The 27,811-nt window shown below is 45.7% G+C and overlaps 1 protein-coding gene across 2 annotated transcripts in view; it reads right to left on the bottom strand.

Annotated features, from left to right (window-relative positions):
* The window catches only part of TSPAN7 (tetraspanin 7), a 150,761-nt gene that overhangs the window by 11,608 nt on the left and 111,342 nt on the right, over positions 1–27,811 (bottom strand). For both annotated transcript variants that reach the window (XM_007451978.1, XM_007451977.1), the window contains 5 exons: positions 20,267–20,455; positions 16,345–16,419; positions 13,505–13,600; positions 11,708–11,863; positions 5,933–6,016 (listed from right to left, as the gene is read on the bottom strand). In XM_007451978.1, the coding sequence (XP_007452040.1) occupies positions 5,933–6,016; positions 11,708–11,863; positions 13,505–13,600; positions 16,345–16,419; positions 20,267–20,455 (600 nt within the window). The remainder of the gene's footprint in view (positions 1–5,932; positions 6,017–11,707; positions 11,864–13,504; positions 13,601–16,344; positions 16,420–20,266; positions 20,456–27,811) is intronic.

Here is a 27,811-nt window from a genome sequence, read left to right as displayed (position 1 = left end):
AAAAAAAAAAAAAAAAAAAAAATCTATTATAGCCTTAGTGCACAGGATAAAAAGTCTTACAAGCAATTTTTGTTAGCAGTAGCTAGAGAATGGTTAACTGACTATCCTGGTGAACGTCGTGGTAGTCCCGCACCTGGTCCTTCTTGTGGCATTTCTGAAAGAGCCCCCTGCAAAGACCCACCTTGTCGACCACCAGGTAAAATAAACGAACATCTTCTAGAGGAAATGATACCCACAGGACTAAAATAAAAAATGCCGCCAGAAAGTATAGAGTCTGCTCTTCCAGGGGAAGGCACAGTGAAACACGGCATATTTGTAATAGATGTTCTGTTCCCCTGCACAGAGGTGCCTGCCATACCGCCTATCAATCACGTTCTAACGAAATATTAGAATGCTTTAGTAAGACGTGAACGAAGATTCAGGTTAAGTGCAAAAAAAGTTGTTGATATTTGCTCAAACACGAGTGTTTCAAATATTCACTTACAGAACAAATCGCCAGCCACAGGCGTTAGTTTCTGCAAAATTCCCCCAGTCAATAATGTTAACATCTACTCAGAAATTGTTCCGAAAAAAAGTCCTGAGCTGAGGCACATACAAGCTTTGTGAAAACAGCAGTTTACATATATTGGCTTTCATTTTAGTTAATTCTAGTGCAAGAAAAACTAGGATTTGGGATATGGTGGGTGTTTTGAATTGTTCGCAGGATTACTGACGTCAAATTTGCTACAGTGTCTCATCATATTTGAGAGAAAACTTTGATCTCTCATTTCCCTAAGCACCAAGCTAAGGGAAAGCGGGGAGGAGGGGGAAACATCCTATACTTAATACCATTCACTACCGATTATTTCTAGGTACATAACTGAAAGCCTGGTAAAGACATAGCCTCTTCTTCAGAGTCGGGACCAAACGCTCACTTGCCACTAGACCCGATTAATCTGTGCACAGAAAAATCCATCTTTATTTAGATAAAACCCTTTTTTGGTTTAGGTTAAATAGATGTAAATAGCGCCTCAAAGAACAGAGGCATGCTCTGTGGGATTCCAGGCTGCCCCTCAGAAGCACACTGCTGATGTGTCTTAAGGTTGGAGTCTGTGGGCACCGGAACAAACTTTTGCTTTAAACCCCGGAGGAAGACAGGAAGAGGAGAGCTTGCCTCTTATGCTAAACAAACAGCCCTCAGGACGGAGACCCCAGAGTCACCTCTCCCTCTCCCCGTGGCTGGCAATCTCCCTCTCCCCGTGGCTGGCAAAGTGTCAAATGCCGTACAGCCTAGGGAGTCTGAGATCAGATTATTTATATTTGGTCGTCTAAGACTTCGTAATTAGCCTTCATCTAATCGTTGGAAGTAACATTTTATTTTTACCACTCTCAGCCTTGTCTGTACTATATATTCTGCTTTCTTTGGGGTCATGAAAACCTCCGGGAGGCCCTTTGAGAACTGAGAAGCCAGAGAGGGAAGGAGAGACTTACAAAAGGTCTACTCTAACCTTCTCGAAGCATCCCCACAAAGAGAGCGCCAGTAACAGCGATCACGTCGCTGGGGCTCTGCTAATTACCAGGAACAGGATGGACTCCAAGAGGTGGCAGAGGGGCTGAGAGAGGGGTGGGGTCCAGGTCAGCAAAGGCGACAGGGCAAGGCTGTCTTCCCCTGCGATCACCATGGGAGGTAAACGTGGCCTAGTCCCTGATTCGTGAGGGGCAGAGAGAGGCCAGCAAACAAAGCTGTAAAAGGCAACTTTCTTAACAAAGTGGCAAAAGCAATAGGTCAAAAATTTCGAACATTATAATGCCTGTGGAGGTTTTATGTTGATGACGTAACTGAGAAAGTGCCAAGGTATCTGGTGTGAAATAAAACTGTATAAATGCTTTTAGGGACCGTTTCAGGGCCTGAAAATACTAGGGGAATAAGTAAAAACTTCCGTTAGCCTTATTCAGCCACGTCTCATCAAGGCTATTGACAGCTTTGTTCCCTGCCCTCTATACAGAAAAGGTAAACAAGTCCCAGAAAAGAATCCTTGGTCCATAAGGAATCATCTCAGTAGCCTGTGGGCCCTGGAGGAGGCCCTGCAGGGGTGAGGGTCAGGGGATGGATAGGTAGGAAGAGGATCTGTATTTTTTTTATGTATTTATTTTTGGCTGCGTTGGGTCTTTGTTGTTGCGCGTGGGCTTTCTCCAGTTGCGGTGAGTGGGGCCTACCCTTCATTGCGGTGCGTGGGCTTCTCATTGCAGTGGCTTCTATTGCTGCGGAGCACGGGCTCTAGGGGCCCAGGCTTCAGTAGCTGTGGCTCGCGAGCTCTAGAGCACAGGCTCAGTAGTTGTGGCACACGGGCTTAGTTGCTCCGCGGCATGTGGGATCTTCCCGGACCAGGGCTCGAACCCGTGTCCCCCTGCATTGGCAGGAGGATTCTTAACCACTGCGCCACCTGGGAAGCCAGGATCTGTATTTTTTTTTTAATGAGTACCTTTGTCTTTGCAATTCCACGGACTCAAATCCTTTCATTATAAAGGCACAAACTGAGCTCCATTTAGGTGCTACGTGAAGCAAGAACAAGGGTTATCTCTGGCCTAAATGTTGAATACAGCAGACCAGATGAGATCATCAGAATTGTAATCCTGGATCTACAGTAGCCACCCAACCTCAAGCAAAGCACTCAACTCTCCCTTCTGGAAAATAGCTCCACCGTGCTTGCTCAGGACTGTAACATTATGTGCTTTGGGGGATTAATCCAGCCTAATGGTCTCCAAGTCTAGCGAAGCTATTTACGTTGGATACAGAAGTGCTAAATACAGAGACCCATAGCAGAAGGCCAACCGAGGTGGGAAGCAGTGCCACAAACTGAGCAACACAAGTGTCCAGACTCGGACGCTTGGCTTCCAGGTCATGTTGGGGACGAGGGAGGTGAGGATATTTCTCTGTGTGTGTGTTCCCAAGACCCCTCGAATAAAAGAGTAGCTGCCAAAGATGCAGGGAGGAGGTACCCTATAAAAACACACTCAGCCATCTGCTATAAATTCATAGGGCAGCGGGACCTGCCCATCAAGTCCAGACAAATGGCCTTTTCCTTGAGAGGGCAAAGGCACTGGGGCTTTGTGCAGAGAGATATTAAACACCTGCCAAAACCCTGCTATCCAAAAACAGCACTCAAGAGCTTTAAGTTAGCTAAGTTAGGTAACAGGACAGAGTTCTCGCACAGTCTATTAAAAGGCTAGACTCAGCTCAGTTTTCCTTGTACTTTATACTACCTTTGATTTCTAAGACAACAGATGTGCAAGGCCGGTTTGTTCCAACAGAGGATAGCGTGGACGTCATGAGAGCAGGTGAGGAAGAGGGCAAGGGGAAGGTGGAGAGCAGGTAAGGAGTGGGGCAGGGTGCTCTCTTCTTTCCTACCCACTTTGGCCTCTACTCAGCAGAGCTTGCTTTCTTATACGAAGGCTACCACATAGGCCACTGTGACTGATTTATCGGTATCAGCCAACATCTGCTAAGTTTTTACTGTAACACTTGTTCTAGAATTTCTGAACACCTGTGGCTAAAGCTTTGGTGGCAGGTGAGTAAGGCTGGTTCTTGAATGGGCATCTGGTAAGTGGCTACCGTGGTCCCAGAGAGGCCCTGGATCTACTGCCAACTGGAAGCCAGCTTCAGCTTCCAGGTACCCTGAGGCTGCTGGCACCGTTAAAAGCTGCAGTTCCTAGTGCGTCTGGCTAATAACAGCTGGCCGTGGCCATTCCTTTCCCTGCCCCAAGCTGAGCACAGCAGATCTCAAGTCTCTGCCCCACTGTGGTCGACCGGCCACGTGGGTGAATGGTACTGCCTCTGCGATGCTCCTGGGCTTTGGGTTTTGTTTTCTTATCCCAACAACTCTGTAGTACCTTGAAGAAACCTAAACTCTGTGAAGAGAGTCTGTCTGGGGCTTCCTTGGGGCCAAAGCCCCTTTCTCGTTGCCCCAGAGGGCCACGGCAGGGGTTTCTTCCACGTAGCACACAGAGATGAGTGCTCATCAGGCCAGATAACCACTGGTCTACACCCTAAATCCCTCCACGGGGATGTGAGAAGTGCAAGAGGTATTAATCAGATTCTTCATGACCTGGTTCACCTCACTCATGAAAGTAGGACTGTCTTCCCAACCCCTCGTGGCCACATGGAAAGGTTCTTAGATGAAAAGATGTTTCATCCACGGGAGTCCTGGCTCTCTGAGGCTCTCTTTTCCCCAGGGAGAGTACCGGCTTCGTGTCCCTTCATGGGTCTAGGGTAGCCATTAGGGCCGACTGCAGCCATATTCCTTCCTCCAAGGGGACGGTCCTCCTCAAACGCAAGCACAAGCCTGTCCTGTAGGTGGTTAACCCAACACTGCACATACATGTGTAAAGCAGACCATATGTGCACCTGCCAGATGCCTCCTGCACACTGCATCGGACATGTGGTCCAGAATCCTCTAAAATGTCCCCTGGCCATTACTGATATGTCACTGAAGTGTTATTACTGAAACAGGATAGCAACCAGAAGAAAGTTCAGGGCTGCAACTTCTTTTGATGTGTCTCTCGAGACCTAGTTAATCAGTACTGTCTGTGGCACCAATCTGGTTTGTGTGTGTTGGCGTGTTGAGGGTTTAAGCCCTTCCCGAGCCGCAAAAAAAAAAAAAACGTGGTAAAAAGATTTTTAAAACTGCCACAAGAAATACACACTCGTGCTGGCTGGGCCCACATGCCCCCTTGTGAGAGGAAATGTCACACACGGTTTGGTAACTTCTTGGGAAGAAAAGCTTATTAGCCTTAACTGAGGCCAAGCCCTCCATGTGCAAAAACTACCAGGCTAACATGCTATGCCTTGATCTAAGTGGTGGTCAGTACACAGGTAAGCTCATTTTGTGATAACTTATTAAGCTGTATACTTACAATGTGTGCGCTTCTCTTTATATGCCATATTTCAATAAAGATGTTTTAGGAACAAACTTAAATAAGATTAAAGTGCATCTGCATTGCTCAGCAAGAAGGAAAGCGGTATAGGGGCCGTGGAGGGAGGGGTAATTATAGTCTGGGAGAGCTGATATAGAATTCAGGCAGATGAAACCAGAGCCATGGCAACATTACTGAGGTAACACTAATTGGGCTTTGTTGGAAAAATGATCGTTGGTCTGAAAAAAATTCTGTGTTAAAGATAAATCAATTTTTTTTTTTTTTTTTTTTGGTTGTTAGGCATATATGCCGATCCTTCCCCCCACAGCAACATTATAGCAACTGGCCGGGAGATCAGAAGCCTGTGGGGCAACACACTGCCTGGTGCAGGTGGGCAAAATTTTAGATTTAGTTTAATCATGTTCTATCCTTGAGTATGTGTGGCTTGCTTAGTTTGCATAATGGCTTCTCCCATTCTTTTTTAGAGGCTGGGTGGAGATACAGGCATATAACATTTCATATACACAAATTCAGTTTCCTCTTAAGAAACAATAATCAAACCTTGAGATCAAAAAATGACAGGATGAAATTTGCTACACTTCGGCTTGCTTTAAAAGGGAGCGATCTCATGCACAATCCCCGGGAACTAAGAACCAAAAAGGGACAGGTCAACCAGGAAAAGAGCCCTACCCCCCTCCCCGAATCCAAATCAGCCATTTGATGTTTGGAGTTGTTTAGCCTCCAATTAAGGCAGCACTTTGTTCAGCTAACCTCCATTTGACCTACAGAAGAAGCGAGTTGTTTCTCTGGAGCTAGTCATTAGTTGAACTGTAACCAATATTCCCTTGATGGCAAAACTTCATTTAAGTTGAAAAAGGAAAATCAATAAACAGATGACCTGAGGACTAATGAGCAAGGAGTTCTGACCCCATCCATCAGCCTTTCCCCAGGCACGGGGAGGCCGCCAGAGAATCTGGAGACCAGGGAGGGAAAGGAGAGCAGGAGACAGAGGAAAGGCTAGGTCCGACCGCAAGATTACCTGGGAGAATGCGATCCCAAAAGCCACTCCAGCGATGATTCCCATGTTGGTCTCCATGAAACTGGTCACCAGATCATAACAACCCTGAAAACACAGAGACACGGTCTCAGAGACATGTTTCACCCAGACCAGACCGGCTGGGTTACCTCGCGACACTCCCACATACACCCCAACCTTCATTCCGCAAACAGAATGAAAAATCTGAAACATACAAACGGTACAGAACCCCCAGGTGACCCTTCCTCTAAAATCACAGTGAACATATGGCCAATCTTGTTTCATTTAAATTTCTTCAACACGCATCCCCTGGCTGGATTATTTTAAAGTAAAAGTCCCAGATATACACTCATCCACAAACGTTTCTGTTGTATGATGAAATTTAGCAAGAAGTCTGTTAGATCCATGAGGCGAATGCTGTAGGGATACAGGAGCAGACTTAAACACGTGCAAAGGCATTCTGCATCCCTGATCAGGAAAACTCAGCATCATAAACCTAGTTACTAGCATTTTGACAACAAATGACAGAATCTTAGATAAATAAAGTGAAATCCTCTGGTTAGAAGGAGGTGTTTGAATACCTGCCAACCTTATGGTATTTTAGGGTTCTTCCTACGGAGACCACTAAGTTTTTTTTTAGTAGGGAAAAACCCATATTCTAGAGTCATATTTTCCACAGATTTACTATGGGACCTTGAAGAAGTCACTTCCCCTTCTCTCTATTATGATGTCAATAACCTCATTCGTAAAATGAAGTGAGTTTCCCTTTAACATCCTGTGAAATCTCCACATGTTGTGATTAAAACCAACACCAATTTTACCAATTTCAATGTTAGTTTAATATTGATAACGTTTAATTCCTTTAAAAGAAATGGTCTGGTTGGAGTTCGACAATGTTGCTAAACTAGTTTTGTTGTTATTCTGGATTACATTTTATCAACCCAGTCCAGGTAGGACACCAAATTTTGTGCATCACTCGTAAGGCAAAGGCAAAAGCTGACTCTTCCTGTTAAAACGCCTGACAGCTCAGACAGCAGGACTTAGTGAACATCTATGTGTGTCAGTGTGTGAGTGTATTTCTGTAGTTTGGAACTGGGCCAAATCAACCTAGACTTCTGAACTGACGTATTCAGCTTTGGAAGACATGGTCATTTTCCAGTTTTCTGAAAAAGGGCCTCAACTTGAATGTATGAAGTCTGTGAAAAATCAAGACAATTTCATAAACAGGGTAAAGAGGATTACTGTTAATCAAGAAGGGCCCACTAAATTGTAATAACATCTGAGGAACAAGAACAACCAAAAACGTGTCTCCCATTTTTAAATTCAAAGTTTAATGATTTAACATTTCTCATAGAGCTTGTGAAAAGTCTGCCAATGCTGTATCTTCTAATAAATGATATTTTATGCATTCACAGCCTGTTTGCAAAGACAAAGATGCATTAATTTAGCAGCAGTGCTTTGACACATGTTTTCAATGCAATGGACAAACTATGCTCCTTAGTTACCTGATGCAAATTTGAAGGCCGGGGCAGGGGTGGGAAAGGAAATGCATTATTGCTCATGGAAAGTTTTGCAATTTGCTTCTCTCTCACTGATTTCATTTCTACTAGTGAAACTATATATCACACTATTTTCCAAAAGGTAGTGGAAAGAAAGTCAGTTCGGGTTAGGAAGAAGTCAAAGCCAGGAGAGAGGTGGATATTCTAGCACTTTCCCAAATGGCAGCAGCTAAGATAGTTTTTCTGTGCTGGTCGTCGTTCATTGCTGCATCTCCTCCCCACAGCGATGCTCGAGCCAGGGAATGAAGTTCAGACCACCGCCAGTGTTACATCAGCTCAAAATATGGAAACACAAACCCAGTAATAAAAACCAGAGAGACGTGAGGTGTGCTGTTTTCTTACTCTGCAAAATAGCTTGGGATAGGTGTTTTTGGTGTGTTTTTTTTTTGGCTGGGGGGGGGCGGGGAATAGGGGTTTTTTTCTATTTTTTTTGTTTTTGTTTTTGCTGTGAACTTTAATTCTACACATAACGGTGAATATGTTTTTCTAAAGTATGAAATCTCCTACAATGGAGCAGAAATCAGAGTCAGTCACATTATTTTTGAAAAGCCCACTCCAACCAGTAAGAGAAAACAGAAAAATGAAGTAAGGGCCTGGCATTAGTACTACTGTGGCAAAATCGTTCTCTCTAAACCTTGCTCCTCGCACCGGGGTTTTGCTACAAGCAGCAGAAGCAGCATTGCTGGGGATTTCGTCAGAAATGCAGAATCTGAGACCTCACTCCAGACCTACTGAATCAGAGTCTGCCAGATCCCGGGGTTACTCATTTTTAATGAGTTTTAATGAATGTTAACAATATCTCCAGATGTTTCACGTGCCCATTAAAGTTTGAGAAGCACTCTTCGCTAAGGAAAGTTCCTCCACTCCTTTTCATTCTAAACAAAGAGCAAATTAATAAATTAAAGCAATGAGAGAGTTACTTAAGGTGAAAAGATGAAAGTGATTTAGCTTCTTCATTGTTGTTTGAACGAAACAAGACCCAGGTTGCAATAAATGCTTTCCTTCTCCAGCTTTTCCTCTGTTATTCACTCTATGGACCCACAAGCCCATTTTCCAGGTCTCGCGGCCTAGCTCTGCAGACTGCCCGAACTGCTTTGATCCTACAACCCCAGTGCACGTTTGCCTTCCACCTCAAATTCTCCCTGAAAATTCTCCTATCTACCCACAGCGATCTCTTTTAATTTCCAAAAATGAAAGCCTGATTGTCAGGTGTGAGATCACTACAGAGACCTACTAAATGTCCTAGGAAACTCCAGAACAGGTAATTTGCTCACCCTCTCAGCAAGTCTAAATCAACAGGGCCTCTGATGGGAAACACCTGCAAGTGGCAGGCTTTTCAATAGCAGGAGTAGCACGGCTGCTTCCCGGCAGGTACTGGGAGGAGGTACCTCTGGAGCTACCAACCAGAATAACTCTCTTCCTCTTGCCCTGGCTCTTTAGAAAAAAGGCAAGGAATTCCTAGGGAGTAGGGGTAGGTCAATGCTATTAGCTAACTGAACCTGTGGACGTTTGGTCATCGTGCTTAGCAAAACCAAAATCAAAGCTGTCCTCAAAACAAAACGATAAATATCCTGCTTAACCGCTCTCACCTTCCTGCTCTCTGCCAGTGATTTGTACAAGGTAGGTTTCTCGGGCTGCCAGGTAAGAGCCCAGAGCCACTTTTCTGTGCTATCAGGGCACAGGGTTCAAGACACTAAAAGATCTCTGGGGATTGAGAATACATGTATTTTATATAACAGGATTCCACAGAACTAGGACATGGTGGGAGTTAATCTTCCTGGGGGAGGGAGTCAGTTTGGGGAGGCTAACCTTGATGAGCATCGACTATCACTACACATCTCCACCCCATCCGCATTGCTTACCTTTTGTAGATGAGGTGTCACAGACCCAGGCCTGGGAGATAACTGGTCTGAGAAGTTCAGGTGGGCATCAAATGAGAATATCTAATGAAACTTCCTAGGCAAATTTCAGTTTTCCTTCACTTTCTCTCCACAGAGGGAGCCAGGTTGGAGGGTAAAAGGAAAGTGAGAGAGAAGTATCTCTTCCAGGGATCCGAGGCGCCCAGGAAAATGTAAAGTAGGATTGTCGGTGGCGGGGGGGAGGCTGGGAGTGAGGCCAATTTGTAGGTTATCAGTGAAGTGAAAAAATGCTCCCCTATCTTTCTGGAAATCACTGTAAGGATTCTAGAGATGCACTATAGGATCTGCCTCTAAGCCTGCTTTTGAATACAAACAAAAGATCCTCCCTACAAGGACCTGCTGCATCATTTCTAATAAAAGGCACAGTGTGGTAGGGTGGAAGACAAACATCACCGTTATTGTCGTGACATTTACACCACGGCTACCATTTAACATTACAGTTAACTGTTCATCTTGTCCTTTACTCTCTGCCATGCACTGTGCTTTAGATACTTTATCTCATTCACTTCTCCTATCAATCCTAAGGGGCAAGAACTGTTATTCTCTCCATTTTACAGATGAGAAAAACAAGGCTGAGAAAGGTTAAGTAACTTGCTCAAGATCACACAGCCAGCAAGTGGCTGAGCCAGAATTTAAACTGCAGTCTGACTCCAGACTCTGTGGTCCTGACTTCGAAGCCCTCAACTTTCACAGAAGAAGTTTGGGTGAAATTTTTTTTTTAGAAAGAAGGCTTTTAGCAAGGTTGATGATTGCTGCCTCTACAAAGGACCTCCTGAGGCTCTGCGGTGCCAATATCTCACTCCATAAAGCACGTCTTGCCTTCTATACATCGGAGCATCCACTGAGTGAGTGCCAGGTCTGCTCAGCACTTCATAAAATGGCAGCATAATGACATATACGGATGCTCAGTGGAGGTGTCCATGAAGAAACCAGAAGTCACCTTGCTGATGAGAGGCGAAGGAGGCCTCAAACTCTGGGTTCATAAAAAATTCCAGTTGGAACAGATGTTCTCTTAGCTCACACAAGAAGCTGTCTGTACTGAACATCTTATCTCACCACACCAACAGCCAAGTAATAAACCCAGAATGACAAAAGGAGCTTCCAGAATATGGCAACAATGCCTTGCAGCAGTTCTGCTACAAATACCAACATTACATGGGTAAAATATAGAAACCATCTCTTAACATTCTTATCTTGAAAGGATGGCTATCTTCTGTGAATTATTCAGTAGTTGTCCCAGATCCCATAGAATTTTGAAGACCTTAGGAAACTAGAACTTTGGGATTTTCCTGGTTAAGACTCCAGGGAAGTCCAATGGTTAAGACTCCAAGCTTCCACTGCTGGGGGGCACAGGTTCAATCCCTGGTCAGGAAACTAAGATCCCACATGCCGTGCAGTGTGGCCAAAAAAAAAAAAAAAAAAAAAAAAAAAAAAAAAAAAAAAAATTCTGCCAAGAGTGGAAAAAAAAAAAAAAAAAAAAAAAAAAAAAAAAAAAAAAAGAAAAAAGAAAAGAAAACTAGAACTTTACCTTAGTAAGAAAAGAAAATTTACCTGATGGCGGCATAACCACAGGTAAACTCAACAGTAGGGTTTTTTTCCTCCCTTTTGTTTCAGCAAGACATAGTTTCTATCTGGCATTTCCCTAAATGTTTAAGAATAGATAGCCCTCACACACAGCTGTATCATGTCTTCATCAGATTCTCTGCAGAGTGGAATACAGAATTGATTTTCCTTTTCTCTACCTAAGTTTCATTTCCCTCATTTCTACTACGTACCGACTTTCAAATTTCTCTTGGCCAGTTTTTTTTTTTTTCTCTAATTTCTTTGGGAGTCAGGATGTTGAGAGTGAGTTGAAGCTGTTGATTTCTTTTCCCAATGCAGTGAAGTCCCTAAAGTCAAGGCCACCCTCCTCGCAGAAGCAGATGCTGTCTGTCAACTCAACTCCCTCCTTCCGCTGAGGACTGGCACCCAGCTGGGAATAATTTCATGTTTCGAAGGTACATTGAGCAGAAGACAGACACCCAGAAAGAAGAAAGGCCACATTCCCTGACATCAGCATCAGGGTTAACAGGAGCCACTTGCTAACCCTTCCTAACTATGCCTCGTAGGGTCTCGCTGAGGCACGGCTTTCTCCTTCAGAAGTGGGCAGCCCAGTGCCTCTCCCTGGCCAGAAGGAACCACAAAGGAAGATTCCTGACTCTCTCCAAGACTACCCTATTTGTCATAATTTCACAGAGACAAAAAAGCCCTCCCCAGACATTCACCACTGAGTCCCATCAGGGCCAAGAGGGAGCGAGTACCTTCTGGTTCACTTTAGTGGCGGCCACGGTCAGGTTGTGCAGATCCTGGGGATTACAATCGGTGTCGTTCATGCAGCAACTTGGGGGGATGCCGTGCTCCAGAAAGTAGGGGCTGGTGCTCCAGTTGGTGTAGTTCTGCACCCCGCAGCAGCTCAGCTGTTAACGGGGAAAGGAAAGGAATTAAGTGTGGCAGATCACAGGCACTGTGGTCTCTGCACTCAGCGCCTTGCAGCTTTTAAAAGAAAAACATGGGCCCAGGCCCTAAGTCGACAGGCACAGCTTTGGTGAGTCAAGATGAGCTGAAGCTCCACTAACAATTCTACTCACTGGCATACCCACGTGAGCTCAGCGGACGAAGTGAGTCCTAGATGCCATGTCGCGTTGGTTTCCACCTCCCAAAGCCAAGCAGCTGCTCTCTGGCCTGGCTAAGCATCAAAATCACCTGCGTGAATAGGTGCTGCTAAAGAGACAGACGTAGAGATCTACTGAATCAGGACTGTCGATGGGGAGCTCAGGCCAAAATGGTTTTAGAAAGCTCTCCCCAAGATCTGTACTAATACGTACATAAATGGTTTAGGGGGAAAAAAAGATGCACATGGAGGAAGAGAGAGAGTTGGTGTTGGTAAACTATAGCCCACCAGCTACCTGGTTTTGTAACTCAAGTTTTACTGGACACAGCTGTGCCTCTGTGTTACGTGTTGTCTAGGGCAGATTTTGTGCTACAAAGGCAGAGTTGAGTAGTTGTGACAGAGACTGCATGGCCTTCAAAGCCTCAAATAGTTACTACTTGACCCTTTACAGCAAAGATGTGCCAACTGCTGACATAGAGGATATGGGGCAAAATATATCATTAATCGGTGAGTCTGGGTAAAAGGGGTACAGCTCCTTGTACTATTCCTGCAGCTTTTCTGGGTAACTTTGAGATTGTACCAAAATAAATTACCAAAAACATAAAAATAAAAATACTGCTTCTGAAGTAAAAACAAAACAACACAACAATAAAAGACACCCCTCAATCAAAAACCTCTCCAGGGGCTTCCCTGGTGGGGCAGTGGTTGAGAGTCCGCCTGCCGATGCGGGGGACGCGGGTTCGTGCCCCGGTCCGGGAAGATCCCACGTGCCGCGGAGCGGCTGGGCCCGTGAGCCATGGCCGCTGGGCCTGCGCGTCCGGAGCCTGTGCTCCGCAACGGGAGAGGCCACAACGGTGAGAGGCCCGCGTACCGCGAAAACAAAAAACAAAAAAACAAAATAACCTCTCCAGATGATCCTGATGGGCAGTCAGGCTTGAGCACCTCCAAGCAGGAAACAACTACTTTCCTCATATCCTCTGAGAAGCACCATTCACGCGCCTGCAGAATCCTCAGTTGCTCTGAGATCGGCTCTCCAGCCCCACTGCACCACGCAAGCCGGTGAACACAGCTCACCTGAGCTCACCGCCCAGCCTCAAGACACCATTTCCAGAAGGCTGGTCTTAGGGAGCCAACTCGAAGTCAGGCTGTCCTACACTCACTGTTCCAAGGCTTCAGATTTTGAGGGCAAACTAGCTCTCCTTGGGATGCTCACATCTTTACGGATGAAAAGCAAACCGGAGGGAGTGGTCCTTCTTGGCACTAATTACCTGGATCCCTGGATCCTGAAAAAGTACTAGATGTCCACTGTTGGAAAAGGGAACTGGGCCAAGAGGCGGAGAGTGGGGCTCAAGAGCAAACACTGCCAGTCCAGCGTCACCGGCAGCCCACAAGTCCATGGCCCGACCTCGCAGGCCACTGCCAGCCCCATCTCCTTCCCGGAACTTACGCTGCGCTGCACGTGATCCACCGCCCGGCTCCTCTCGTCGTTGCCATTGTAATTCTGCATGGCATCAGTGTAAGTCCTCAGGAAGGTGTCCTTGATCTAGGGAAGACAAGGGGCGATGTGGTTCTGGTCCACTGCAGCCCAGATGGACACAGATTTGTACCAACTTCCACCTCAAAATAGCCTCTTCTGAAAGTCTCCGAATAAATGTAGGCCAGGGAGGGGATGCCCTGTTTTCTGAGACAAAAGAGCTCAGAAGATCGGCCAAGGGGTTTGTTAGCTCAGGAGTTTAAAAAAATGTTCCCTTACCCCCAATCCGGAGGAACCCTGCCTAGTTCAATGAGCCACTCAGGTGGCTAGTCAGATTCTGAAAGGGCTGTGATGGTTTTCTAGTTATTTTCTTGGAATTGGTTACTGCCTTTCTTTCTATAACTTTTTCTGCCCTTACTCAGAAGAATGGCAAAGGACAGGCCATTGTGTGTGGGGCGGGCAGGAAGACCTATGTTTTGACCAGAATCAGATCCCTAGTCTACCATACAGGAGTGGGGCAAAACCAGCTTTCACTTACTTGTCTTTATTGAGATGAGAAAAAGAGGCTAAAGGACATGGACTTTACCTGTTAATAAATGGTTAGCAAAACGCTTTCTCCTCCTCTGTGAACACATTTGACCTTGGGTTATCTTTCAAGTTCTGTTTTCCTGGAAACCTGCTGAAGGCGGAGCATCAGGTGTGTTACCAGGCAACCCCGCTTATGGTAAAAAAGTGCCCCGATTGGTGAAATGACTCTGGCCTGGACTTCAGCAAATGACAATAATTTTACCTGGTGGGAAGCTTAGGGCTAAATATGGTGACTCTTCTAACTAGGCGCATTCCTTGCTGAGATACTGGACGCTATGCTCATTGGACAGTTACAAGAGATAAAGAGACACTATTTACATGGAGCTTCTAAGCCAAGGTGGTTGCCACACCCAGCTGCGTCCTCTCGTTTCACTGCACGTGCATCGTCTCTTAGGTGTGGGCAGGTCTACACAGACCAGAGCCTGGACCACTTTGAGGACTCCCACTGAAGAAACAAGCCCACTGCTGCCCTGCCTGCAAGCTGTGTTTCCTTTACTGTATCCTTCTCAGTCAATGCTGCTAGGTTGTGACCTATTCTCATCATGTGGTGTGTTTGACTCTTTAGTCAAACTCAAGACCACTACCGGTGGCCGAAGAGTGGCACTGCAACCCCCAGCCACCACTTCCCTAAATGGTTTTTCAGTGAAAAGAGGTTGGGCAGGTGAGGATGTTCAGGTCCTAGGTATCAGGTTTTACCTCAGCTGAGAATAAGAATGGGGGATCTAGCTCTGGATGCAGTGCCCACATGAAATGGTTCTAGAAGTCCGTCTTGGCATCCGAGAGGCCACATCCGGTAAAGGGGAAGAGGGGGGAGAAAGCGCCTAAGGCAGGCTCACTGGGAACTTGACTTGGCCAAGCACAAAGGCAGGGCCTGGGAACAGGTGATGCCAGATTTCAAGAGCCACAGTTATCACCCTCGACCTCACTGACTTTCCTACCTCCATCTTGCTATTTCTTTCCATTCTAACACATGTGTAGCTGCTTCTATCTTTACTGTTATTTACAGGGAACAGTAATGAATTTGGGGAGTGGGGAGTTAGAACCAGAACTGTATTGTAGCGTATACACTTTCTGACCTATCATCAGTATACACATCTGAAAAGTGATACCACGGCAGCTACAGACAGCGTGAGAGCAGCTCGTCCCTGCATTAGCATCTATACGTTGTTCAAATAGAGCAGCCTCAGTGACAGGACATGGAAGGATGGCCACGTGTGACAAAGGACAGCTGGGAGTGTCCTTGAAACTAGCAGTTTTGATCGCAAAACCGGATTCAAAATAATTCTACCCAGCTGTAGAAATCTCAATTTTTACATGTAAATAAAAAACAAAGTGCAGCTTTGTAGGGGTTTTTGATCGTGACTGTCTTCTCTCCTTTTCCACACTACCAAGCCAAGCCACAGGGCTCCTCACCACTGGGGTGTGGATTTTACCCCCGGGCGGCAGGGGGCGCCCCGCAGAGGCTCTAGGGAGGAGACAGTAGAGCACAGGCTGCTTAGGGGAAATGTAGCACTTCGCCTTTGGCCAACGACTTGTCTGGCTTGCCTCTGGCCTCTGAGAAATCTTGATATACGGATATACATTTGTGCCTTGCTGAAGTGGCTACTTTTAAAGTATTTAATCTATAATATGGAAGGTCACTTTTTTAAAAGAAGGAGGAAGGACTTCCCTGGTGGCGCAGTGGTTAAGAATCCGCCTGCCAATGCAGGGGACACGGGTTCAAGCCCTGGTCCGGGAAGATCCCACATGCTGCGGAGCAACTAAGCCCGTGCGCCACAACTACTGAGCCCATGTGCCACAACTACTGAAGCCCGTGCACCTAGAGCCCGTGCTTCTCACCGCAGTGAGAAGCCCGCGCACCGCAATGAAGAGCAGCCCCCACTCGCCGCAACTAGAGAAAGCCCGTGCGTAGCAACGAAGACCCAATGCAGCCAAAAATAAATTAACTAATTTTTTAAAAATCCAACAAGGCAGAGAGTCCTTTCATGCGACAGCTATATAAAGAAATAGAGTGAGGGCCAACAACTAAGGTTTCAAGTTTGGTGAAATCCCCACCTGTAGAATTTTCTGGGCATTTCAGTTCATAGTGCCTGGCATTTGGAAACTAGCAAATACCACTGGAGATGCCAGCTAGCTTCTCTGCATCCTTTACACATTCCACGACGTTTCAAAAATCCTCCTCCCAAAGACCCTTGAACTGAGTTCTCCACTTGGTGTATACTCACCTCGTGACGAAACACAAACCCAGAAATGCCAGCCACGAGTTCAGCCAGGAACACCAGAGACAGAAACATGGCATACTGCAAAGCAAGTGGACAAGGACACAGTCAGATATGGCGGGGGGAGAACAGGGCTTCTCTGGGCTTGGTCCCTTCTTGTCAGGGGGAATTAGACAAGTTGTCATATTCCCTAGAAGGAAAAGTGGAAAAATCCCCTTCTCCAGATGTTCCCATACGAGCCTCCATATAAGCATGTGTCTGTTTAACGTGCATAAGCATTTGGGGGCACACGGGCTGAGGACAGCACATCCAGGGACCGGCATCATGCCTGTCAGCTCAGCTCAACCGGGAGAAATCTGGAAGGGCTTTTTACAACTAAGTATCCACTATTCTTAATGTGAGGCTCCTCGAGGTAGAAAGTACTCTGGAGGGCACAGGACACAGTTCCACCCTTTCTGTGAGTCCTTTAGGCCGCTTTCCTCACCAGGGTCACCTGGCGTCTGCAAGCTGAGACCACTCCCTCCCGCCCATCCCTTGCAGCTCATTCACGTTTTAAACTGTTCCGATTGCCAGAAAGGCTTCTTCCGCTTGACCACAGTCTGCCTACTTGTAAATTCCACTTACTGCTGTTGGATCTGCTTTCAGGAGACGCCAGAACCAGTGTGACCTCTCTTCCACGCCACGGCCCTTCGTCTGTGTGAATACAGCCATGGAGGGACCGGCTGCTTCTCTCAGTTCGGGCAAGCCCTCCTGTTTCCTTAAGCACATCTCCTATGAAGTGGCTTCAAATCCCCTTCCTTTGGAGTTGTAGCCCTCCCATTCTGACAGAGCGGCCCAGATGTGCACAGGCCCACGTGATACCCTTCCTAACTACGGCCTGAATGCGGCACCCGCAGCAGTGGGTCACTTACCTCTCTTGTTCTGCCTGCGGAGTTGATAGCCTTTTGAAAAGCAAATCAGCTCCGCTGCTGACCCACAATGTTCGCAAGCATCTAAAACCCCCAGTGCTTCTTACACATTTCATGCTTCCTGTACTTTCCAAGTCGATTGTGTGTGTGTGTGTGTGTGTGTGTGTGTGTGCGCGCGTGCGCGCGCGCACACATGCAAGTGCCTAAGTTCAGGGATATTATATGGTACTTCTGAGACATTAAGGGTTTCCATTTTTGTGACCGAAAAGTAGATAAAAGGAAGGAGAATTGATTCCTCTCCCACGAGGCATATGTCTTAGAATCTGCTTCTTCTCATCTCAAAATGAAATACAACGCTCCAGAACGTTGGGAATGGCCCTTGGTGATGCCCTGGAATTTGAGTACACTGCACGTGGCCATACTGCTTACTTGTAAAGTGTACGTATGTCTTGTAAAGTATATGCGTGCGCATGGGATCATAAATTATTTTTCTCAGCCGGGGGCACATATATTCAAAGGAGGAAATACTGCCTTAAAATGCTGGTTTCGTTCAAAATATTACTAAAAGTCTCTCCGCACACTGAAAGCACAGACACTAAAGTATCAAACACACAGTTATGAATAGAAGGCTCCACGTACACGACTTCTCTCTCTCAACTTGGTACAAAATGCAATTAGAAGCACAATTTACTCTAGGGAGACTCTCACCCCAGGCCTAGACTCCACCAGAAAGCCCTGCGAGGAAGTAATCATCAGGAGGCAGGTGGGTGAAAGAACTTTTGACTCTGTGGTGTAGCTCTTAGGAAAGGGGCCACGGTTCTGGGCCTCCATAAAGTGAAAAGAGTTATTTTCAATTGTTTTGCAATTAATGAGGTTAAATGAGGGCTGTAAAATTTTAGATGGACAGCTAATCAAGTGACTTCTGCTCTGTTCAGCTAGATCAGGAGTTTCACGTCCCTAGGAGGTTCTCTGCTTCTGGAAGCTTCCAGAGGAGAGCTGCTGCTCCTTCAGAAGGCCTGCTGGGGAGAGCCTGTATTAAATCCAGGTGGCAGGGTTCAAGTTTTCTCCAAATGAAAATACTGGAGTAGAAACAGTCCTGGCTTTCGAAAGACACCTATCTGGTTTCCCATCCCAGCTCTCTGCACGTCAGTTGTGTGAACTTGGACAAGGTATTTCACCTCCAAGTCTTTATCACATAACATGAAAACACAACGTGAATTTTATGGCGGTGGCGAGGAATAAATAAAACGGAGTATGCACACAGGACAACGTCGAGCGGGTAAAAGGAACTAAAGGATAGCTTTTAGAAGACCAAAACCAACACCAAGCCCCCCAAACTTCTCTACTCGCCAAAAGGGTCACTTGCTAGTAAGCTCACAAGTGTCAGGAGAAAGTGGCAGCATGGTATGAAACCTTCAGAAGAAGCCAGAGATGACTGTTCCATTGTTGCATGCCCACTTCTGCCTGCTTCAGTCATAGTCTTTGGGCTGGAAGAAACCTTGGTGGGTTAGTCCAATACTGTTCTTTCATAAAAGGGGACGAAGGTCCAAAGAGGTTACATCCTTGCCCCTCAAGACTTAAGCCACTTAGCATCAGGGTCAGTCAGGTCTCCAGGTCTCCCCCCTTCTTGTTCGGACAGATGGATCTTTAGCAGTCTTTGTTTTCCATGCCTCTGGAGTTAATTCTTCCCTTGCTACTCACTGTACTGAAGAAGAGGGTCTCAGCACTGGCTGTGCAATGGCACCCCTGGAGAGCTTTCAGAAAATGTGAAGCCAGATCCTGACCGTCACAGCTTCTGGTTCCATTGGCTGGGGGCTGGCCTCTGGCAGAGGTGTTTTTAAAAAGCCCAGGTGACTCAGGCACAGATCAAAGTTGAAAACGACAACACCAGACCAAAAGGAAACACTCGCGCCTATAAGAGGTACTGGAAGGTAGACTCACAGTGCTAATGCAGGTGACAGCAGCGGAAGCGCCTCCATATGGTCTCACTACAGCTTCTCCACCAACCTGGAAGGATTAGCTGTGGCCAGGCTATCAGCTTCCCACATGGTCTTCAGGACAGAAAATGGCCAAATCAAGCACGACCTCCATCAGGTTGCCAACAAAGAGACTGACCAGTGCCCATTTGGAAGGTGCTTCCTTTGGAGTGAATCACCCTCACACCCGTATCTGTCACTAGATGGTATCATGGGTTACTGCAATCTAGGGCTAAACAAGAAAGGACGGGCCACCCAGCACCGAGGGAATCTCTACTCTCCCCTTTCAGAGAACAAGACGTCTGAAAGAAATCCTTTTAAACAAAATTTTCTTTTCAGGAGAGGCTCTTGCTGCCTTTTATCTGGGAAAGCCTTCCACATAAACTCTCATTAATGAAAAGCATGGGCAAGAGACTAGAAAATTAGGCAACTGGTCTACCAGAAAGTTAAGACTTACAGCAGCAGCCTTTCAACAGCCTATCCTTACCCTTTGGGAAACATCACTGCTGTGTCTGTTGAGCGGGGAAGCTCTGGCTTAGCTCAACTCCCACTGCACGGAGCCAGGCTGTGCAGGCATAGAGGAGAGCGTGCCCGCGTATCCCAGCACAGCACAGCCCAAGGAGGCAGAAAAGTATTTCTCCACTGGGAACTTGGAAATGAAAGGCTGCTCATGTTCAGGGTGCTGCCTCACCCACCAAGGCTGCACCTCACATGCTTCAAGAGATTTCTAAGACAGAATTCAAAACTGGAACAGGGCATCTTGCCACGAGGCTATAAATGGCTTATTAGAACCGCTGGCCACTGCTTTGTCATCATCTACCTTGAGGGACCAGGACGGGATTTTTTTGTGTGTCAGGCTGTATCTGGGGTTGTTTCTCCCTCTAGGGGATTAAAGGGTGGGTTAGGTAAAAGCCTGCACTAAAACTAGAGTCAATGACTATTAAGGACTCGTCTGTGGCTGCAAGAAGGGCCACTTTGCTTTCACGTGATTTATATTTTTACAAAACAGAATCAGAAAGCAGTATTACATTGTGGCCTACTCACCAGTTTCAGCATCCATGGGCTACCACGGCATGTGGCAAAGCATCCAAACAGGCCAAACACGACAATAGTGGTGCCAGTTCCGATGAGCACATAGGGAGCATTTGTGGAGTTCTCGGCAATAAGGGAAATATAGGTGCCCAGAGTGAGTTTGCCCCAGACTCCAACGGCCAGCAGGATCACCCCAGTGATCTGAAAAGAAGCAGGAGTGAGAAGTGTGAGACTGCTGCTGAGAGGTGAGAATTAACACAGAGCAACGTGGCTGGAATCTGAAGACTCCAGTTTCCGGGAGCAAGCAGGTACTTGCTGCAGGATTCCCTGAAGCAGTGGGAGAGGCCAGAGCCCATGGACTAAAGCCACCACACAGTAAAGACACTTTGATTTTGGACAACTAGATCTGTCCCTTTCACAATCCCATATGCAGGTACCATATCAACTGTAAGTCAAGCCAACACTAAATAACTTAAAAAAAAAAAAGCTGCTTAAAAAGTACACCCTAGGGACTTGCCTGGTGGCGCAGTGGTTAAGAATCCTCCTACCAATGCAGGGGACACGGGTTCAAGCCCTGGTCCGGGAAGATCCCACATGCCGCGAAGCAACTAAGCCCGTGTGCCACAACTACTGAGCTTGCGTGCCACAACTACTGAAGCCCGTGCACCTAGAGCCCGTGTGCCACAAGAGAAGCCACCGCAATGAGAAGCCCGCGCACCGCAACGAAGAGTAGCCCCCGCTCGTGGCAACTAGAGAAAGCCTGCGCGCAGCAACAAAGACCCAACGCAGCCATAAATTAATCAATTAATTAATTCAATCAATCAATCAATCAATCAATCCTAATACAGGTCTGAGAGCCTTCCCGGATCTGGTCTGGGAGCTGCTGCTCAACGCAGAGCTGGGCATGGCTCCAGTAAGAATGTCAGCCGCCCTCTTCAATGGCATGTGTGTATACGGAATATTTTAAAGACATCCTACGTGATGTTTTCAAGAACAAGGTGATCTTCTTTGACCATCATGACGAAAATCTCTACAAAAGCAAAATACTGAAACTATTTTTGAATCCCTATTGATGTGCTGCCTTAATATTTTATTCACTATAAAACAACAGAAGAATCTGAATAGTGCCTGGAATTAGCTGTACTACAATTTGTCAAGTCGCGCTGCTAGGCCCGAAGGAAATCCCCACAGTGTGTCTGCACCATAGAGCCTTGCATCACTCGGGCCCTTACTCCAGGGCATAGACTTGGGGCTGTGTGCCATGCCTGACTCACCATCCCCTGCAGGCCACACACCCCAGGAGCCTTAGCTGCTGAAGCCAGTGGCTGACTTTGTGTCTCTAGCTCCCCAGCCTGTCTCTCCCTCAGTTTACCAACAGCTGAGCAGCTCATTCGAACTGACATCCCTCCAGCTGCCACCACTTCTGACATTTTATGAGGCTCGAAAAAAGCTTGGATGTCCAAGGAAGCCCTTCCCCAGTTTCTCCCACCCTATCCTCCGATGCCCCACACCAAATGCCTCAGCTCCCTGTGCAGCCTGCCCATTCAAGTGAGGAGGCAAATAAAAAAGACTGACAGAAGAAAGGATAAAGATGTGGCTATATGTACACAATGGAATATTACTCAGCCATAAAAAAGAATGAAATAATGCCATTTGCAGCCACATGGATGGACCTAGAGATGATCACACTGAGTGAAGTAAGTCAGACAGAGAAAGACAAATATCATATGATATCACTTATATGTGGAGTCTAAAGATGATACAAATGAACTTATTTACAAAACAGAAACAGACTGACAGATATAGAAAGCAAACTTATGATACCAAAGGGGAAAATGGGGGATAAATTAGGAGTTTGGGATTAACAGATACATACCACTATATATAAAATGTAAACAACAAGGACCTACTGTATAACACAGGGAACTATATTCAATTATCTTGTAATAACCAATAATGGAAGAGAATGTAAGAAAATGATTTATTTATTTATATATATGTAAACAAAAAAAAAGTGAGGAGGCAGGATGAGAAACTGGTGAAAACCTGTATGACACAAATCAATACCCGCCTCTCCAAGGTTTCCCCGTCAGTCAACAAACACACTGTTCCTTAATGTCCGTACGTGAACACATACCAGTACACGAGGAAGCAAATGGCTGGGCCAGTGGAGATGCCTAGGTGCTTCTCTCTGTACACTTCCTTCTGCAGTTTGGAGCCATCAAGCTCCACCATCAGATTGTTTCTCTGTGCAGGAAAAAGAACAGACCCTCCACCTTCCCCCATATCAGCCGAGAGTGGGCTCCACCGGCTTGGGGGATGGGATCAGTGGAAGCAACAAGAGCTTTGTGAAACTGCCCTACCCCCATCCCGATAGCCTCCCTACTTTGTAGAACCATCACCATGAAAGACAGAATTAAAAGCTTTAAAGTAGAAAAAGGTCGAGGAACTTGTGCTACTTTTATAAGGCAAAGGTGAAGGAATGTGATGCAGTCTTGAGGAAAAAGTGTTTGACACTAATATTTGGGAGAAAGTGGCCCAGTGGAGGTCTACCGCCTTTGAAAAGTCAAAATGGGCATGGCCTTAGCGAATTAGGAAAACCAAGAATGCATTTGTTGCCAAGAGTTCCAAGTCCTGTACTGACACCTGGTGGTTGCTGAAGAAAGTACCTTCCTTGAACACCTGCCGTACTCCTCCAAATGGAAACAAATGCTTGTCCTCCACTAAAATCAAAATTTAAGATTCAACTCTCTACTCATTAGGGGTAAGAATGCAGTGAACATTAGGTAGAAAGGACAGCGCTTGAGCTATCTTTTATTACTCAACGCTTAGCACAGTGCCGGGCACAGAGTAAAGGCTTAATATTCATTGACAAATACATTTCATTCCTCTGGGTCTTAGACCTCCATTTTATAAAACAGGGTCTTTCACATGCCAAATACTTGCAGAACTTCTCCATCAGGTAAATTCTGAGAGGTAACTTAACATGAAACCAAAGAGAATCTTTCTCCCCTACTTCCCTCTCTGGCATTAACTGCCTAAAGCTGTAAATATTACAATGTAAGTGCACTGAACAAAACCAAAAAATTCAGTTAAACTACTCATCGTTTAGGCCGAATATGTCTCATCCAGACACTTGCAATTTCATGATTGCCCCCAAAGATTCAGTCACCTTTCAGACATACACTGAGTAGCTGCATTCTATACTCTACTATTGTCAGTCATTATTGGAACACAATGGCTTTTTTTTTTTTTACATCTTTATTGGAGTATAATTGCTTTACAATGGTGTATTCGTTTCTGCTTTATAACAAAGTGAATCAGTTATACATAAGCATATGTTCCCATATCTCTTCCCTCTTGCGTCTCTCTCCCTCCCACCCTCCCTATCCCACCCGTCTAGGTGGTCACAAAGCACCGAGCTGATCTCCCTGGGAACACAATGGCTTTAATGAAAGTGTCTATTACTCACCAAGTATAAGAGTCCGATATTATATTTCTGTCACCAGTGATTTCATGAAGTTCACTTACTACCCTAACAAAGATTATATGCAGTAAGTCAAAGTTAACACAAATTCTGCTTTTAAGGCAAACAATATTAACGTTTTTATTCCTTTTCTTTCAAAAAATAATTTCTGCAAATGCAGTCATTGCTTTGTGTATAAAACCTCTCCTCATGGAAAGTACAAAGCCTATGATATCAACTATTTTTGCAGACCTCCAAGGGTGCCTCTTAAAGATTGCCAGTGGGTGCAAACAAACACAACATTGTGGGCACCATATTGCTTGGGAAAAAAGCCACCCAATGTTTTGACCTTGACCAACTCAGACATCCTCTAAGGAACTCCTCCTCTGAATGAGGTAGAGACTGGGATAGACCAGCCTCTTCCAGCACCTGTGCGCCAGGAATCTAAAAACCAGCCAGAGGAAGGTCCTTCTCCAATGTTGCTCTTCTGCTCAAACATTCCCGACGGGCCAGCTCTGTGTTTGGAAGCCTGAACTCCAGAGAGGCAAGTCCTTCTGCACAGCCCAGACCCACCTCATCTTCCTCACTAGTCTTTGTCAACTCTATGTACTTCCAGGAAAACGGAGTCGTCCTCTGTGCGCTTCCTGTACTCGACTGCTTCTCAACCTTTGCTCGTGATGATCCTCTGACCTAGAACCCTTACCCTTCCTATCACTACCTGTCTACATCCTAAACTCTTAGGGTACCCTGGACGCCCTCCTCCCAGCCTCCTTAAACAGAACTTACTTGGAAATATGCCATCATCATGCTGCACCCCATCCCCCTCCCATGCACGTCCAAGACTGTGAGCCCCTCAAAAGCAGGAGCTCTGGGCTTTGTGTACAGTCAATGCCAAGTACATGTTTGCTGCATGAATGAACCAGCATCTGATTGTAGAGTTAAAGGGGGAGAAGTTTCATGTTAGCCATCCACCTGCTATATACCCTCTGGACATCTCTGAGGAAATGGTAGAACGCCCATCTGAGCAGGCATCATAATCTGGGGGGAAATAACTGTGATAAGGAAAATGGAGAAGAAAATAAACAGACAATGGAGGAAAAGGTTGGGCCACAGTACACCCTGAAGTGAGGAAAGCCATATTTCGTGGTGGTACTGGTGGTGGACTCGGGGTGAGTCTTGGAAGAAATTTCCAGGCAGTTGGAGGAAAAAAACTACAAGCAAAGGGCTAAAGAGCCACAAAACACAATAAACAAGTACTTATTCACATTTTTTCCCACTATAATAATGCTTCTTACCAAGGATAAGAAACATACAAAGACAAGCCAAAGACAAAAGTCATTGTGGTCTGCAGGATTTTTTTTCTTGGTTCCTGTTAACACACACAGCAACACTCACCCCTACACGTGCCTCGATGAGCACCCACAGAGTGCAAAGTAAAGGACAGGTTCTCTTCACCTCTCTCTTCTGCTCTGGGGTGCAATGAATGAGTGGGTTCAGAGCTCGCCAAAGCAATTTTGCGTCTCAGATCTTCAGAGACCTCAAATTCCGAAATCAAGCAGTGTGTCACCGATTTTGGCTTTCTCATGGAAGTTTTGCTTCCTTCTCAGAAGAACCAATTAGCAAGCAGCCAATAGTGTGGCCAAGGAGGGGACAGATCAGAGCCCATAGATAAACCACGCAAGTGGCCTGGTGAAGGCCCTGCCACCTTACAGGCTCCCGCCTCAACCACAAGCCAGGAGGGCAGGCCTGGCGCCCACCAGCAGCAGCCAGGCTAAGTCTCTTGGTCTCTTTTAACTCCCAGCATCTCATGGTGGCTTGACATTTTCTGCATGCTTGCAACACAGCTTGAAATATATGGAGAGCAGAGTACCTCTGGCTACTACTAATTTAGGCTTGGTGAGGAGGCTGAAAAAACTAGAATCTGAGCTCGAAAAGGTTTGGTGTGATTGTTCACATTACTTGAAAACTACACTGGAAGAAAACTACAGGTGGGGTTGCCACTGTACCAAGGTGTGTCTGAAATGCTCTGGAAGAGACTTAGTGAGGTTTATGTTCATCCTGAAGTAGATACAGGAGGAGCAGGTAGCAAAGAGAAATGAGTCCCCTTGCTCCTGCCAGGTCAGCACCACAAATGCTGGGAAGTCTCCCTACTGTCCTTACAGCTTCCTGATCCCCGGAGAGGAGCCAGGGATATAGCACTTCCGTCCTTCTCACACGCCCAGAGGCGTTTTCTTGTTCCTTTGTTTATTTATTTATAAAACTTTTATTGAGGTATACTTGAGTTACAATGTTGTGTTAGTTTCAGGTGTACAGCAAAGTGAATCACTTATACATATACATATAGCCACTCTTTTTTAAGATTCTTTTCCCATATAGGCCATTACAGAGTATGAGTAGAGTTCCCTGTGCCATACAGTAGGCCCTTATTAGATATCTATTTTCTCTATAGTAGTGTGTATGTGTCAATCCCCATCTCCCAATTTATACAACTCCCCCACCCCTTACCCCACCCCCATAACCATAAGTTTGTTTGCTACATCTGTAACTCTATTTCTCTTTTGTAGATAAGTTCATTTGTAGCCTTTTCTTAACATCTAATTTTATTATTTTTTATACAGCAGGTTCTTATTATCCATTTTATACACATCAGTGTATACATGTCAACCCCAATCGCCCAATTCATCCCACCACAACCACCACCTCACCGCCGCTTTCCCCCTTGCTCTCCATACGTTTGTTCTCTACACCTGTGTCTCTATTTCTGCCCTGCAAACGGGTTCATCTGTACCATTTTTCTAAATTCCACATATATGCATTAATATACGATATTTGTTATTCTCTTTCTGACTGACTTCACTCTGTATGACAGACTCAACAAATGACCCAATTTTGTTCCTTTTTAATGGCTGAATAGTATTCCATTGTATATATGTGCCATATCTCCTTTATCCATTCATCTGTCAATGGACACTTTGGCTGCTCCCATGTCCTGGCTATTGTACATAGTGCTGGAATGAAAACTGTGGTACATGATTCTTTTTGAATTAAGGTTTTCTCAGGGTATATGCCCAGTAGTGGGATTGCTGGGTCGTATGGTAGTTCTATTTTTAGTTTTTTAAGGAACTGCAATACTGTTCTCCATAGTGGCTGTATCACTTTAAATTCCCACCAACAGTGCGAGAGTGTTCCCTTTTCTCCACACCCTCTCCAGCATTTATTGTTTGTAGATTTTCTGATGATGCCCATTCTAACAGGTGTGAGGGGATACCACACCTGATTTGCATTTCTCTAATGATCAGTGATGTAGAGCATCCTTTCATGTGTTTGTTGGCAATCTGTATATCTGCTTTGGAGAAATGTCTATTTAGGTCTTCTGCCCATTTCTGGATTGGGTTGTTTGTTTTTTTGATATTGAGCTGCATGAGCTGCTTGTATATTCTGGAGACTAATCCTTTGTCAGTTGCTTCCTTTGCAAATATGTCATTCCATTCTGAGGGTTGTCTTTTCATCTTCTTTATGGTTTCCTTTGCTGTGCAAAAGTTTTTAAGTTTCATTAGGTCCCATTTGTTTATTTTGGTTTTTATTTCCATTTCTCTAGCAGGTGGGTCAAAAAGGATCTTGCTGTGATTTATGTCACGGAGTGTTCTGCCTACGTTTTCCTCTAAGAGTTTTATAGTGTCCAGTGTTACATTTAGGTCTTTCATCCATTTTGAGTTTATTTTTGTGTATGGTGTTAGGGAGTGTTCTAATTTCATTCTTTCACATGTAGCTGTCCAGTTTTCCCAGCACCACTTGCTGAAGAGACTGTCTTTTCTCCATTGTGTATCCTTGCCTCCTTTGTCATAGATTAGTTGACCATAGGTGCGTGGGTTTATCTCTGGGCTTTCCGTCCTGGTCCATTGATCTATATTTCTGTTTTTGTGCCAGTACCATACCATCTTTATGACTGTAGCTTTGTAATATAGTTTGAAGTCAGGGAGCCTGATTTCTCCAGCTCCGTTTTTTTCCCTCAAGATGGCTTTGCCGGGATTCCCTGGTGGCGCAGTGGTTGAGAGTCCGCCTGCCGATGCGGGGGACGCGGGTTGGTGCCC

Source organism: Lipotes vexillifer, unplaced genomic scaffold (assembly GCF_000442215.2).
Source record: "Lipotes vexillifer unplaced genomic scaffold, Lipotes_vexillifer_v1.1 scaffold847, whole genome shotgun sequence".
In the NCBI taxonomy this organism is placed as follows: domain Eukaryota; kingdom Metazoa; phylum Chordata; class Mammalia; order Artiodactyla; family Lipotidae; genus Lipotes; species Lipotes vexillifer.
This window is presented reverse-complemented; position numbering and strand designations above follow the sequence as displayed.